This window comes from Sminthopsis crassicaudata, chromosome 1, assembly GCF_048593235.1.
Source record: "Sminthopsis crassicaudata isolate SCR6 chromosome 1, ASM4859323v1, whole genome shotgun sequence".
NCBI lineage: Eukaryota > Metazoa > Chordata > Mammalia > Dasyuromorphia > Dasyuridae > Sminthopsis > Sminthopsis crassicaudata.
In genome coordinates, this window is record NC_133617.1 from 354,228,856 (window position 1) to 354,245,235 (window position 16,380).

At 33.9% G+C, this 16,380-nt stretch overlaps 1 protein-coding gene across 7 annotated transcripts in view; it reads left to right on the plus strand.

Annotated features, from left to right (window-relative positions):
- The window catches only part of KIAA1328 (KIAA1328 ortholog), a 525,281-nt gene that overhangs the window by 427,491 nt on the left and 81,410 nt on the right, over positions 1–16,380 (plus strand). For all 7 annotated transcript variants that reach the window (XR_012484390.1, XR_012484391.1, XM_074279230.1 and 4 more), the window contains one exon: positions 13,638–13,819. Coding sequence is in view for 5 of the 7 variants with exons in the window: in XM_074279230.1 (XP_074135331.1) it covers positions 13,638–13,819 (182 nt within the window). In the remaining 2 variants the exon portion in view is untranslated. The remainder of the gene's footprint in view (positions 1–13,637; positions 13,820–16,380) is intronic.

Genomic DNA, 16,380 nt, shown 5'->3' on the forward strand with positions numbered 1-16,380 from the left:
GTTCATATAAGTTTGCTCAGTTTTTTTTTTCTGAAACTATTTCCTTTATTTCTTACAATACGATAGTATCTCATTATATTTATTTATTATAACTTATTTAGCCATTTTCTAATTTTATGGGTACTTCCTCAGATTTCCATGCTTTGAGCTAAACTTTTTAATATATCCTTAGAATTTATTTTGCTCAGTACTAAGCCATCCTTTCCTTTAATTCCCCTTTATGCCCTTTCCATATCCATCTGTATATTTTTCTCTCACTTGACCATTCCAAATAAGAGTAAGACTCAATTTTTCCTCATTGTTTATGTAAATGTCTACTTGCAAAGCCTGATTATATGAAATAACTTTAATTACATTCTAAGATTATCAAGACATAATAGAACCACTATAGGCATTCTGTTTATGAGACTCCATCAGAAGATTGAGTTCAGAGAAGATTAATTTGTCATCTCTCCTTGTTAGAATGTAAGCAGTTTATCCTTGCATAATATCTCACAATTGTTTATTCATCTTTGTCTCTTTTATGTTTCTCTTAACTCCTGTGTTTGAACTTCAGATTTTTTCTACACAGGTCTGAGAGATTCAGTGAGGGAGAGATTTAAGAGATAACAGAGGGGTTAGCATCTATTAAAGAGTAGCCATGTGGGGCACCCCAGCACCTAGAGAGATACTATGCACCAGGAGGAGAAGAGGTCTCAGACACATCCTGAGTCACTACAGTAGGACTGGATATTATGTGGTAGGTGTGTCTTCCTCTGTGCAGTTCCAGATTACAAATCCAGAGAGGATTGATGAAAGTACATGTGGGTACTTCAGGATGAATCCCTTGGCAGTAAACTAAGAGGAACAAATTCTAATAGCAAGCAATGGTAGTGTGGCTGAGGTCTCAGTTCCAGTTTCTAGCCAATTCTGAAGCCTGAAAAGGAGTAACCAGTGCAGCATCTGGAGACCAGAAGGAAGTCTGCCATTTGCTCACTGAACAAGCAGTGCTTACTAAATGCTTTGAAAATTTCTGAGTTCAGCAACATTCTATATTGTTGTAGTCATATTATTTCCTTGACTGTGCTTACTTCATTCTGCATCAATTCACATAGCTCTTTCTATGCTTCTTTGTATTCATTATATGTAATCTGGCACAAATACATCCCATTATGTTCATTTACTATAATTTGTTTAGCCATTTCCCAGACAGTAGGCATCTACTTTGTTTCCAATACTTTTATTATCCAAAAAAAAAAAAAAAAAAAAAAAAAAAAAAAAAGTACTACTATAAACATTTTCCTATATATGGGGCCTTTTTTCTTATGACTTTCTTGAGCTATAAGCCCAAGTTAGTGGAATCTCTGATTGAAAATTTATGGACATTTTTGTCATTTTATTAACACTATTGCAAATTGTTTTCCAAAATGATTGTACCATTTATAGTTCCACTAACAATGTATTAATGTGCCTATCATTCCACACCTCTACCAATATTGACTATTGCCATTTTTTTGTCATCTTTTTCAATTTTCAGGATATGGCATGAAACCTCAAGATTTTTAAAATTTGAATTTCATTTAGTAATCATTTAAAGCATTATTTCATGTGGTTGTAAATACTTGATAATTCTCCTTTTGAAGATTATTTATTATATACTTTGATTATTTGTCTTCTGAAGAATTAGTCTTTTATCCATAGTAGTCAGTTTCTCTTCTAAATCTTTTTTTAAAAATAGTATAATATTAATATTAAGGTTGTGTGTCCATTTAGAATGTTTTGTGCAATATATGGTATAAGATTTTGATCTAAGCCCAATTTCTACCAGATAGCTTTATAGTTTTATTATAGTTTTTTTTTTAATCAAATAAGTTTTTTATAAGTAATTTTTATTTTCCTTTTTATCAAACACTGGGTGATTGAGCTACATTTTTTATGATTCTTTCTTATGTATTGTTGCATTGATTTCTCTAATTTTTAATTCTCTATTTTCAAAATATTTTGTGGTCCAGAAATGCTATTCCCCCTTCATTCCTACCTTTTTTTTTAAAATCATTTCCCTTGAACTTTTTTTTCAATTGAATTTTACTATTTTATCAAGTTTTATAAAGTATCTCCTTGGTAATTTGATTAGTATAACATTAAAAGTCTAAATTGCCCCTTTTAAAATATTGTCTTTTTATTATATTGGCATGGTCTACCCACAAGCACTTGATATTCCTCCAGCTATTTAAAATGTGCTTTACTTTTCTAAGGAGCACTTTGTAATTGAATCTATATGATCTTTTGCTTTTTTTGGAAAGTTGATTTGCAGATACTTTCTATAATTTGTTATTTGTAACAGGATTTTCATTTCTATTTATTATTGCTTCTTTGATTTTGTAATTGTTATATAGAAATGCAATTGATTTTTGAGGGTTTAATTTTTGGTTTGCAACTTTGCTGAAATTGTGTCTCAGTTATTATCTTTTCTCATTCCTTAGGATTTTCCAAATATACATCAGCAGATAATTATAGTTTTGTCTCTTCTTATTTATCTTTATTCCTTTAATTTCTTTTCCTCTTGCCTTATTAATAATGCTACCACTTGTCAAACAGAACTGTATTAAGTAATATTTGGAAAAGTAAATATCCTTGCTTTCTTCCTGTATTTAAGAAGAAAGATTCTTGTGTATTATATTGTGCATGATACTTAATTATGATTTTAGACACTTCTTAATGATATTAAAAAAGTGTCTATGCCTATACTTTTAGGTTTGTTTTTTGTTTTTTGTTTTGCTTTTTTTTTAGTGTAAAGAGTTATACTTTTGAGATAAATAAGTGGTTTTCACTGTTTTGGTTATTAGTATGTTTAATTATATTGATTGCTTTTCTAATGTTGACTCATCTTTGCATCATTGGTATAAATTCCCTCAAGTCATATTGAATGATTTCTTAGATAAATTGGTGTAGTATATTGGAAAAGATTTTGTTTAAAATTATATCAACCTCTAGTTTTCTCTTTGTGTTTAATCTTTCCCTGGTTTAGGTATTAGGACTACTTTTTACTCATAAAAATATTCTGAAAGGATAGTTTCTCCCCTTCTTGTGAGAATTATTTGTAAAGTTTGTGCACAAATTGTTCTTTAAAGTTTGAAAATACTTTCCTGTGAATCCATCAGGACCAAGAGTCTTCCCTCTCCCCCACTTCATTTTTTTCTGGTAGTTCCTTTATTACTAGATATTTTTATTTTCTGAAAGTAGCTTATTTAAAATCTCTTGTTTCTTTTGTTAGTTTGGATATTTTATATTTTTGAAGATTGTCCTTTTTATTTTTTGTTCTCAATTTTGTTTGCATGTAACTGTGGATAAGTTGATTATTCTTTTTCTTTTGGTTTTGCTGTGATTTCACTTGGTTTATTTTCTATTTTATTGATTTGATCTTTTCCCCTCTTCTTTTTAATCAGATTAGCTAAAGGTTTATCAATTATGTTAGTCTTTTGAAAGAAACACATTTTAGTATTACTTAGCATTTCTATGGTTTTTTAAGTCTTAATTTTTCTATTTCTCCTCTAATTTTTAATTTTTTATCTTAATTTAGATTTATTTGTTGGCTTTCTATATTTTTAGATCTATGTTCAATTCATTCATTTTCCCTTTTTCTTTTTGTTAAAGTATGTTTTTAGGAATATGGCTTTTTCCTTGAATACTATGTTAGTTGCATCCCAGAAATTTTATTATGTTGTTTCATCATTATCATTTTTCTTTCCCATAATTATTCAATGTTTCTATGATTTGTTCTTTGACCATTCTTTATCTAAGATTTCATTGTTAAGTCTCCACGTGGGTCTTTTTTGTTGTGATCCCTGGACCAGTGACTTTCTGTTGCCTTGTGGCCCTTAAATTATATGTTTACTATTTCTGCCTTTCTACATTTGTTTGTATTATTAATACCTGTTTGTATTAACTAATATATGATTTGTTTTTGTAAAAATTCCATATAGTGCTGATAAATGTGTTTATTCTTTTTAAATCCTATTTAGGTGACATAAGTTTTCTACCTCTTGTTTCTCCAATAAATTATTCTCCATTTTTTCCCTTTTGTTCATTTTTCTGTTAGACTTATCTAAAACTAAAAGAGGGACATTAAAGTCTGCTACCAGCATGTATTATCATATATGTCTTTTTATGGCTAAGTAATTATTTCCTTTATGAATTTGAATGCTAAGGCAGTTGAATCTGTAAGTTGACTTTTATATTGATTTGTTGTCTGTGGTTGCTTTCAGCATGATGTGGCTTTCTTGTTTATCCTTTTTTAACTTTTTAATTTATTTATCTGCTTTATCAGAATGGCAAGATTGCAACAGCTGCTTTTGAGGGATTTACCTGGTACATTTTTTTCCCATCTGGTATTTTATTTTTTTATTTTGTATGTTTTTGTTTTTTAAATGTGTTTTTGTGGCCCATAGATTGTCGTTTTGTTTTCTTATTCAATCTTTTTTATTCCTCTTCATTTTATTGGATTGTTTCCATTTATATTTGAAGTTGTAGATATTAGGTTTGTTTTTTTCCATTTGTCTCACATTTGCAATTTTTTCCATTATCAGTCTCTCTAGCTGTAAATACAGTATTACCTCTCTTCAGTTGTTAGCTTAATTTTATTTTAAACTATTTTAAAATTCCTATTAATGTTCTCTTTACTCCCAGTCACCTTTCCTTTCTTAAGCTTTTCTCCTTTTAGAGTTTTACTTATTGATTCCTCTTTCTTGTTTTTATCACATTATTTAATTTTTCTTCTTTTTTTTTCTTCTCTCAATTAGTCAAATAGAGTCCTCCCTCTCATTCCCTTCATTAGTTGTTTACATTTCTTTTTTGGGGGGGAGCATTCTTTTCCAACAAGGATTTTCTCACTTTTACTTTTTTTGGGGGGGTTAGATATTAACTTTGTGTACTCTAGACTTTTATTCTCTTGTTCATGTTCCTCATAATTGTTTAGTATCTCTTTATTCTCTGCATTTTTCATAGAATCAAAACTTCCAAGGCAGCCATTCTGGATTCTTCCCTCTAAGCAGTTTTGGTCACAGTCTTTTGTATAGTTTGCTCTATGGATTCCCCTTTTCTCTTGTGCCTTGGCTTAAGGGAAAAAAATCCATTTCCCACAGATGACAGGACAGTGCTACCATGACAGGATCTCCTAATTCCATTATGGAGCCCACCACTGACCTGTGCTCTCCTCTGATTACTTTTCTATTCCATTTGCCTCAAAATCTCTTCCCTTGGTCCATGTCCTCCTTCTCCAAGTCCACTCTTCCCCCGAAGTTATTATTTTAAGCACCAATTCTTTAGCACATTGTCCCCATCTGTCTTTACAGAATATCTTTCTTTGCCCATAGAAATATGCATCACCACCAAAACATGGCTTCCTTCTCTCATCCTTTTTAAGTGTCCCCTCCTTCTCCCTTGTTCGCCTGCAGGCTCTTTTCTTTCTGAGAACCCTAAGGAATCACCATTTGTTCATTGTTAGTCCTCAAATGGACCAGAATATATCATGTATTTCGCTTTTTCCTCCTTTTCCCCTCCTTCCATGAATCATCCCATTTTGTAACGGAATCCCCCCCCACACACACACACACATACATAATATGTGTCTATATATATATACATATACATATATATGCATACACATATATACATACTATACATATACATACATGCATGTGTTTATATGTGTATATATTAATACATATTCATCTGAAGGCAATTGGTTCATGAGGTTCTATCCATACTGCCTGAGGTCTGCTTTTCTATCATTACTTCCCCTGACTTTCACCTTCAATTCCATCTCCTTGTGTATATTTAGAAAGAATTTTCTTGATGATTTTTCTGCTGACTGATATCATTGCTATGCTTCACTGCCACATTCATTCACCCCTCCTGCATTTATATTGTCTGAGACAGTCAGGAGATGAAAAATTCTTCAGATCTGGTTTGCATTCTAAGTATATTTCAAAAAAAATTTTTTTTTATTGAATATCTTTTTTTTCATTCTTGGTTAAACTTAGATTTTCAGCTATTTCATGTTGGGTTATCTCTTAAATCCCATTGCTTTTTAGAACACATTGTTCCATTCCCTCCTGCTTTTTCTGGTCAGTGCAGAATAGTACTGTATTATTCAAATTTTCATTCCTTTGTATTTGAATGTCTTTCTCAGTGGTCCTCAAACTTTTAAAATAGGGGGCCAGTTCACTGTCCCTCAGACTGTTGGAGGGCCGGACTATAGTAAAAACAAAACCTCACACTCTGTCTCCGCCCTTCAGCCCATTTGCCATAACCAGGCAGGTCACATAAACGTCCTCAGTGGGCTGCATATGGCCAGTAGGCTGTAGTTTGAGAACCTCTGGCCAGTCCCTTCCAGAATTTGTTGTTTCGAAACTGAATTGTTAAATGTAACCAAACACTATGTTGTCTTGGAATTTGCAGCCTTGAGTTTTTTGTTTTTGTTTTGTTTTGTTTTTTCCCCTGGAAACAATCTATGGATTCTTTCAATTGGTATTTCTTTTTTCTTGGTCTTGAAGTTCTGGGCAGTTTTCTTGTATTATTTCTTCTGTTATAGTCTTTGGTCTTTTGCCTTGTATTCTTTGGGAGACCTGTAATCTTTATATTCTCTGTATGCATATGTTTTCAAGATCAATATGTTTTGCATGATTGGAGGACATATTTCCTTTGAATATTACTGCTTTTTGCTTCCCTTGTTTTATGTTGTCCTTCATTTCTGTGTATTTGCATTCCCAATCAGTCTTCTCTTTTGTTTCTTTGGTGAAATATCCAATCATAGATTCAAGTTTTTCTATTCCTTTAGTTATTTCTTCTGTTCAGATCATAAATTCTGCTTTCACAATTCTAATTTCTTTCTTTCTTTTTTTTTTTTAAGACTTTTAAAGACAATATGCTGTGATTCCATGTTTTTCTCAAATTTCACAGGATCCTTTATCTTATCAAGTGCTAAGTTACTTTCCTTGGTCTTACAGTGTTCATTAATAGATGCCTGAACTCTTTTACTAAATCTGTAAGGCATATGTCCTTTTGTTGTCGATATTTTATATGTTCATTTATCTGTTTGTGCTCAGGGTCCTACCTCCTGAGATCTCTGGTAATTGCAGTCTTTTTTCTCTTAGTTTTCCTTATTACTTTCTGACTCTTCACCTCAGGTGATGTTTTCCCTGAGGACTGAGACTTGGACTTCACCCACTCTGAGCAGTTCACCATTTACTAATCTAGGTCTCTGCCCCCATTGTCTTTTGGGAAGATAGAAATGGTCTCAGTTGTATGGTGAGATCTTTCCCTCAGATTTAGTAGAATTCTGAAGACCTCAAAGGCCAAGGTCTCCTGTTGCATCCAGGGCCATCTCCAGTTATACGGATATATATATGTATATATATCCAGATGTCCAGATGGATCTGGAGGGGAATGTGAAAATGTGAAGCAGGTAACCTTGCCCAGCTTTCCCTTAATTCACCTGTATGCTGTACCATCATCTCCCTAATGTCATATACTCGAGAAGGAAGGACAAACAACAATAACTTAGCCCTATCCAGCCCCTTTACTCATGGTATCTTTTCTTTTTGCCTCTTACTCAGTTCTCTGCTACAAGTTAGCACTCTGCCACACAGGTACTATTGTAACTGGGGTTTATTTCTGTCATTTGTGGTTACTATTTCCAAAGTTTTGGGGAAAAGGGGAGGGCTTCAGGTATGGAATTGAACTCTATTTCAAGCCCAGACAAGCCTATCCTGCCCCTTTCTCTCTGTTCCTCTGCTCTCCTAGAGATTTTTGCAGCACAGTGCGCTGACAGGGCATTATCACAGCTTTAGCAAATTCTTACAGTTTAAGGTTTGGATTTCTACTGCATTAGGAAGTGTGGGTGTGCATGTGGGGAACCAGATTGCATTTTGTTACAAGCTCAAGGGTCAGGTTGGCCTGTGCAGTTTCACTGCTGGCAGCATGATAAGCAGTGGGGTGGGGGTGCTAAGTGAGAGCTCAAAGTAAATGTTAGTTCATGGAGTTTGGGGGGTTTTAAGCTTTGTTTGAGTTCCTGGCATCCTAGACCATGGAGATAACTGAAATTGCTTTATCTTTAGCACATAATTTCTGTTGTAGAGAGATTTGTGAGGTTGTAAGGATCAAAGAATATGTCTAATTTTCCATCTTATTGGTCACAGTCTTTCCTGTACTTTGAAAAACACTACCATCTTCCCAGTCTCTTGGAATCACAATCTGTTGCCAAGTCTACTTCTACTGTTAAAATTATTTTTAATTTGAATTTTCTGTTTTTATTAGTTATTTGGAGCTTTTGTTAGGTGCTAGTTGATAACTTTCATTTCTTTTGAGAATCTTTTGTTCATATACTTTGTCCATTTATCTATTAGGAATTAGCTCTTACTCTAATACCTTTGTATCAATTCCCTGTTTATCTTGGATATCAGATTTTCCTTTATTAAAAAAATTTACTGCAAATACTTTCCCCCTGTTGACTATTTCACCCTTTCATTAGGAAAAAATATGCTGATTTTGTTTGTGATAAACTTTTTAGTTTAATCAAAACTTTTCATTTTATTTTCTATGATCATTTCTGTTGTATACTCTTATCCATAATTGTCAATAGTATCTCCTTTACAGCTCCTCTGATTTGTTTTTTAATTTTTAAAAATAAATTTAATTTTTAAACAGGCATTTTATTTTTCTCTCCAACTTCCTGGAAAACAAATCAAAACAAAATTCTTATATCAAATTACAAAATTCCTACATACTGACCTAGCTTACCTAGCTTTTATATTGTATCTACCCCCAAATTGAAAGAGGGTTCCATTTTAAATAGTGTATCACCTATACATTCAATTGATCAGTAAAGACTTATTAAATGCCTATTGTGTACCAGGCCCTACAGTAAGCCTAAGCTCAATTCATATCCCTCTGTCATGCTATCTTGCATGCTTCCATCTTGGGTTTTTCAAACTCCTAAATGATATCATTTGAGACTTTTGGCATCCCACAGTAATTGTTCATATTGAGGTAATCTACTATGTAGCCAATACAAAACATATACCAGTGTCAGAGATCAAGATGGGAACCCAAGGATTCTCATTGCAACTCTTCAACAACCATGAGTAGTTTTAAAATAAATTTTATTATTGTCCTTCAGTTGGACTAGGGCCATGAGATACTATCCTGTGATGAATAATCTTACAAAGAAGGTTCTAAACCTACCTTGTGTGATAGACTTCTTCAGCAGTCTACTAAAACATGGACTCCTTGGAGTATTGTTTCTAAATGTATAAAGTAAAACATGAAGGATTACAAAGGAAACTGATATCCTGAAGTATAGTTACCAAAATTAAAAATAAAAGTTCACAAACCTTAGGTTAAGAACTCCTCTAAGATTATTGAAGGGGCAAAGATGTTCTTGAAGGACATCTTATGCCTACATGAATTCCTATAGTAAGACATCTTGCCCTGGTATCCAGTTTAGATTTCTTATTTAGATTGTGATGGATAAAAGAGGGAAAAGAATAAAGAATAACTACTGGCTCTCAGGTCACTAGGAAATAGGGAGAGCTCCAATAAATTTCAACAGTCATAAATCCCTCAGTGAATACCTGCTATTGTTCAAAACAATATACTTTGCTAGAGGGTAAGATCATCCAGAATGCAAAGGATTGTTGTTTTGCCAAGCTCAGGACACAGCCTGCTTATTGGACCTTACCTCTGAAAAACTGGGTGTTTCCAAATACCTTGGTAGTTTCAATGCTCTGCTCAGGTACCACATCTTTGGGGAAGCCTTTCCTAACTCTATAATTGTCAGTAATCTTTTCCTTCTTCAATTATATTAGATGTATTTATCCGATTGTTATCTTTTTAGAATACAAACTTCTTGAGGGTAGCATTTTTTTTTTATTTTTATTTTTAATTCCTCATACACTGCCTTATACAAAGTAAGTGTCTATAAGTATTTGTTTTTCCAAGGAGTCAAGATTTAGTACTAAGAAATTATCATTGGATTTACAATTTTCTTGGAAAGAATATTTTTGTTGATTCTTGGAAATGAGATTGCAGAGGTAAAGAAGTGGAGGTAACAAATAGTGACAAAAGATCTGTGAAATTCAGAAATTCACTTTATTTCTCTGAGAGCAACTTCTTCCTCTGCAAAGTTATAGAATTGGAATAGGTGACCTCTTAATCCATGATCCTATGAAAAGGAGAAAAAATGTCTAGCAGTAGCTTCAGGAGGGTGTCAAAATCAAATGAAGGATAGGCAAAACCTGGGGATGTTTGTAGTCAGCAGAATAGGAGGCGGTATATAAAGATACTGTAGAAGATGAATAGAAAGAGAATGATTAAAAGGACAAACTCTTAGAGGAGTGGATAAAAGATGAAATAAAATAACATAAATAGAAGGGTTGGTCTTGGGCAGGGAGAGGAGGAAAAAAATATTTCCTTGTCAGAAATTTGAACAAAGGAAGAGAGAACTTTTGAGGCACATGATAGGAAAGAGAAAGTATCTCATAATGAATGCCTTCTTTTTTTTTCTACCTAAGGTAAGAAGTTTCTCTGGATGAAAGTGGTATAAGGTGAGCTTGAGGAAAATGGAAACAGCTGTTAGAAAATATGATAAAGATATAATGAGGAAAGGATAATAGGATTGCTTTGTAGAATTAAGAACCCAGGTGAATTAGATAATATATTTGTACTAGAACCTATTGATACTGTTATATAACTTCTTCTAACTATATTCAATCTAAGAGTAGGAAATTAATGTAACCCAGGATTCAAGTTTTTCAAGAGTGATTGAACAAGGGATAGAATGACATGTTGAATTGCTTAACTCCAACACAAAAGTTGAAGGGAGGGATGTGAAGCTAGGGCATGGATAGGAAAACAGTCAAGGAGAGCAGGGCTCTGGAATTGGCTGTGAAGAGGATATGTACTTATTTCTACTGACCCAGGGTATCAAGAGATATAAGAGAAAGCATACCCAGCACTACAGAAAATGGCCAAAGTTGACAGGAAACAGCTATATCACCACTAATGGAAGAAGGGAAGGGCTAAAAGAGGAAAAGGTTCTAACTCAAAGAGAAAGTTGTTAGTGGAAAAAGCACGGATTTGAGGAGTCAGAGTAGAAGAGAAAAACAGAAAACCAGGGACTCTGAATTGTTCAGGTTTAAAGTAGCTAGATATGGATAAGCAGGGAGTGATAGTCCCCCCAAAAAAGGGCTTTTGCCTTAGCAACTAGCAACAACACTAAATCACAGAGATTGAGAGAGAAGGAGTTAAGAAGGAAAATGTGATTTAGTATTTAGGGCTCTTAATACAAATCAAATTGATAACAATAATAATAGCAGTTCACATCTATGTAGCACTTTGAAGATTAAAAAATGTGTTACATATGTTATTTCATTTGATCTTCACAACAGCTTTAGATATAGGTGCTGTTATTATAACCATTTTACAGATGAGGAAATTAAGGTAAACAAGGGTGATTCATCCAAAATCGTAGAGCTAATAAGTATCTGAAGCAGGATTTGAACTCAGGTTTTCCTGTTGTCAAATCCATTCTTTTATAGATAATTAACCTAAGGTTCTAAATGTCAAAGTGATTTGTCCACACAGCTAGTAATATGCTCTGTTTATTGTGTGCCATCCTGAACCATAACCTGGCTTATAATCTTGTTTGATCTCTGTATCTGTACAGAGGCATGCAGCATTCTGTAAACAGACATAGTGGTTAATATACATGCCTGAAAATTAGGATCAAAACTCAGACAAGTCCCAAGATTTGGGGCCTCCATGATTTGAATTCAAGTGAAGAACCAAATAAAATTGGCAGTTTATCTAGCTAAAACCAACAATACTACTGAATATATTATTATGCTTTAGGTTAGAGGATGTTTCAGCTTCTGCCAAATTTTGGCCTAAACTGTTTAGACATGATCCTGAAGAATAGTATTCAAAATCCTTAGAATTATTCTCTTAGGGTGATGAATATCCCTTTTTTATTACCTAATTCCCTTTCTCCAAAATCTTGGAATGGAAGCTGGAGAAGAATGAAGGATTCTGTTACCCTAATATTAGTATTCAGACAATTATAGTGGAATTTAACTCAAGAGTTTCTTCAAATTCTCCAGAATTTTTTAGGGTGGAGGAAAAACCCGTGTGTGTGTGTGTGTGTGTGTGTGTGTGTGTGTGTGTGTGTGTGTGTGTGTGTAAGTAATAAATAAACTGCCATTTCCAGATATGGAAAATGATTGAAGTGAGGGAGAGGGAATTCTCAAATATAATTATGGGGTTTTAAGCCTTTTTAATTGGATGTATTCAACAAAGAAATAGAAAAGTTGGAGGGTTCAGTTTTTAGAAGATTATAAATTCAATTTTGTATACTACAAATAAAGTGTTTACAGTATATCCAAGTGGACTTATGTAGCATTTATTAGTGTATTACTGGAGATCTAGAGAGAGATCAAGGACAGAGACATACATTTTAAGATCATTGGTATAAAGGTAATAATTGAAACCATTAGAGTACAGTAGTAGTAAGAAAGAATGTATAAAGAAAAAAGTAAGGACAGAAGTTTGAGATCTACACTAATCTACATAAAGAAGATATCTAAAAAAATAGATTAATAGCCATAATGAGCATGCAACATCATATAACAAACGAAAAGAAAGTATCAAGAAGGAAGAATTGTTTAGTACAGTTATGCTGCAGAGGATAAGATGGTAACTTTAAAAAAAAACTGAAATTGGACAACTAGGTCATCACTGTCTTTGGGAACCATATTTCAACAAAATAATGGGAAGAAAAGTCATATTGCAAGGGTTTGAAGAGTGAGTGGGTGGTGAGGCAGTAGAGACAGTTAAGTAGAGTTAAAAGGTGTTACTGGTTCAAAGAAAGGGACTTTTTTTAAAAGACTAAGGTGATTTTAACATATGTGTACATCCAGGAAAAAGAGCCAATAGAAAGGAAACAGAACGATATAAGAGAAAAAGGATGTTTCCTAGAGTAAGGTTAAGGAGGAGATATGAGGGGAAGGCGAGGACATTAGTAAAGAAATCCTACATTAGTAAAGATTTATTATCAGTAAATAATGTTTGATTTGTATACCTATTTTATGTATGTATATATTTGAAGTCATACAAAAATTTATCAGTCAAAAAGAGGTGGCAAGTGAAAAAGGTTTAAAAAGCCCTGCCCTGTAGCATCCAACATCTTTGGCACATGAGGAATACTCAATAAATGCTTGTTGAAAAGAATTGAATTTTAACTCATTCCCAAATAAAACATCCTTATTTACCTCCCATATGTGATCACAGAAGTGGGGGAGGGAGGTACAACAGAATAAACACATATATATATATATATATATATATATATATATATATATATATATAATGTCTTCTATGTGCCAGACACTATGTTAAACAATTTACAAATATTATCTCATTTGATCCTCACAACAATCCTGGCAAGTAGGTGCTATTATTATTCCTGTTTTACAAATGAGGAAACTGAGCCAAACAGAGGGATTTGGCTGGTAAAACATGGGTAGTAAGTGTCTGAGGCTTATTGTCATTACCTGCTAATAGGCGGTGCTCTCTAATGGTTCCTGTGTTTTTACCCCTTCCAGCTTACTGAAGTCGGAATGTGATGATTACCTGTTAAGAGCATCATCGTCCAGCAAAGGGAACAAATTGCTCAGTCCCAGTGAAGGGAATAGCACAGGGAAGAAAACAGTTGGATTTCAATCAACTGTAGAGGAAGATGCCCTTTGGATGTATCAAAAGAATGATATGAGCCAATCCAGAAGAGGTAACTTAAAGTTCTGGGATACCAGAGTGGGAAGGAAGTAAAAATGTGGGGAAATGCTGGTGCTTTAAAGCAAGGAGTTCAATTTACAGTCACAGAAAAAAATGTGCCTTCAAAGCCACAGGGGTTTTGCAGGTCTATTGAACACCAAAATTTCTTTGGACAACCATTACAAGATTATTCTAATTTACCCCATTCTGGTAAATCTGACATAATAAGGTATTGAGTGGTACCTAATAATTATTATTAATTAATTAATTATTAATGAAAATGGCAAGGCAAAGTTTGTATCTCCAGGGGAAATTAAGTGCAACAACTGTTCTGAATCTTTGAAGAAAGAATATTTCCCAATTAGAAATAAAAGCAAAACTATTTTAGTCCTCACAAGAAGAATACTTGAGTATCTTCATTGCTTTAGGAAAATTAGAACCCTGTTTTTCCCCAAACTTTTTCTTCAAGGAGAAAATAAAATTGACAGGGCCTACTGTTAGAGATGTCATCTTCTTTACTCTAATAGCAGCTCTACACAGATGGCTTGCTGTACCCTCTAGCTTACTTGCTACTTAGTCATTCTACTTTGGGGAGTGGAGAACCCAGACTTTCATTTAGGAGGAGAGAAAAAATTGGTATGGTGGTTTCATTGCAGTGCCTAACATAATCTTCTGTTCAATTATGAGCAGTTTTTTTTTTAACTTGTCAGCCAGTCTGTGGAGTATGTCAGCACAAAAATAAAATGGTAAAATGAGAAAAATGTGGCTCAGTTCTCCAAGGGACAAATAACTTGTGTTATTGGTTAAGACCACAGCAGCATTACAAAGCAGACTTTGGAAAGGCACTTTGGGAAAGGTATCATCAGGCCAGCCCTTGCTGTGGTGGAGGTTAATCTCTCCCAGGCCCAGCAACAGAAGCTAGAAGCCTGGAAAGGGCTTGTGTCCAAAAAAATCAATTTCTAATTTGAAACAAAATCATTTTTGACTAACAGGGGTTCAAGACCCATTACTTTTGCTGTATAGTCTGCTGACATTTCAGCACTTTCTGTTGTGCACAATGAATCCTAATAGTCATTTTATAACATTGCTACACCAATCAATTTAACCAAGAGAAAGTCGTTTCAATTCCACAAAGTTTTCAGGAGCAATTTTCACTGATGGTTTTCTGTTTTATTAGCATTATTTTTCCTTTTTTTTTTTCTTTTTTTGGGGGGCTTTGCAGTATTTTTGTGATGAAATAGAGATTTTTCACAGTTGCAAAAAATTTTGGCCTACAGTATTCCTAGGAATTATTAACTTTACACTCACATGTGTCTTTTCTTCTTCTTTCCTTTTGGTCTATAGCCATTAGCAAAATATATAGCCTTCTTGGTAACTGAAAGTTACTGAAGGCTTTACCTTGGAGCTACCTTGCCTGTTGCAGAGCCAAATGTACAGGAATTGCAATATGGAGCAGAATTATTGCATTGGCATTTGCTGTGGCACACTACCATGTTTGGGAAATAAACTTGCCAAGGTGTGCTGCAGTCCAGTTGGACACCCTGTTTATCACAGGGCAAATGACCTAGCACTAATTGCCTAAGTTAAACTGCTTGGTTTAGTGCTTCCTTAATTGGTTTTCCCTTTGTAGCATGCCTGAATTTTTGAATATACTTTTTCTCTCTTTTATTTCCTTTTGTTTCTTTTGTCATTGTCCTTTAGTCATTACAGTACTACACAGGGCATTTACTGCAGGATCATTAATCTTTATTACCAATCTCTTATTCCTTTACCTCTTCCTATCCTCCCCACCATTATGCCAACTTTAGCTGGCCATATAGAAGAGATTTGATTGCTGTCTTAATGCTTTTGTATTAGGAAGAATGCATACATTGTTGTCAGAATCACATTTAAGGGGCAAATTGTTTCTTTTTCTCAAATGCTTGAGTTTTCATACTTTAGTTTCTTTTATTGAGCTGTATAGAATAGGAAACATTTACTTCATGAACTGTAAGTTTAGATCAAGAGCTTCTAGACCCAAGGCATGAGCCTGAAAATCCAGTGCCTGCTCTTTTTACTTTTTTCCCTTGCTTTCCCCCCCATGCCCACATTCCTCCACACGGCCACATTCACAATTCTCTTTTTCTAACTTTCCTTCTAAGATCCTTTGTCAGTCTTTTCTTAGTAAAGCAGTCCAGAAGTAAGGTGCGAGTTTGTGGCTCTTAAACAGGTTTGAAATGATTGAGCTTATGGTTTAATTAGGGCTGCTACTGGTGGGTATTAGTTATCCCAACAGTCTAGAGCTATACCACACCAAATATTTTTAGGGTCTTAGATTGTCCTTTCTGATATATTTCTTTTGAACTTTGGGAGGAAATGAAATGACTTCCAAAGAATCATGCTGTTTAAACTATACTGGTATCTTTTGATCAGGACCTTCATTTTGTCATTCTTACACCTGCAATGGAAGATGCTAATTGAATTACTAGATGAAGTCCCTCTGACTTACTTTTAGGTATATTTTTTCTTCTTCATGGAAGAGAAATTTTAGACTCAACTAAAGTGAGGAATAATCTTTCCAAATTCCCCAATTGT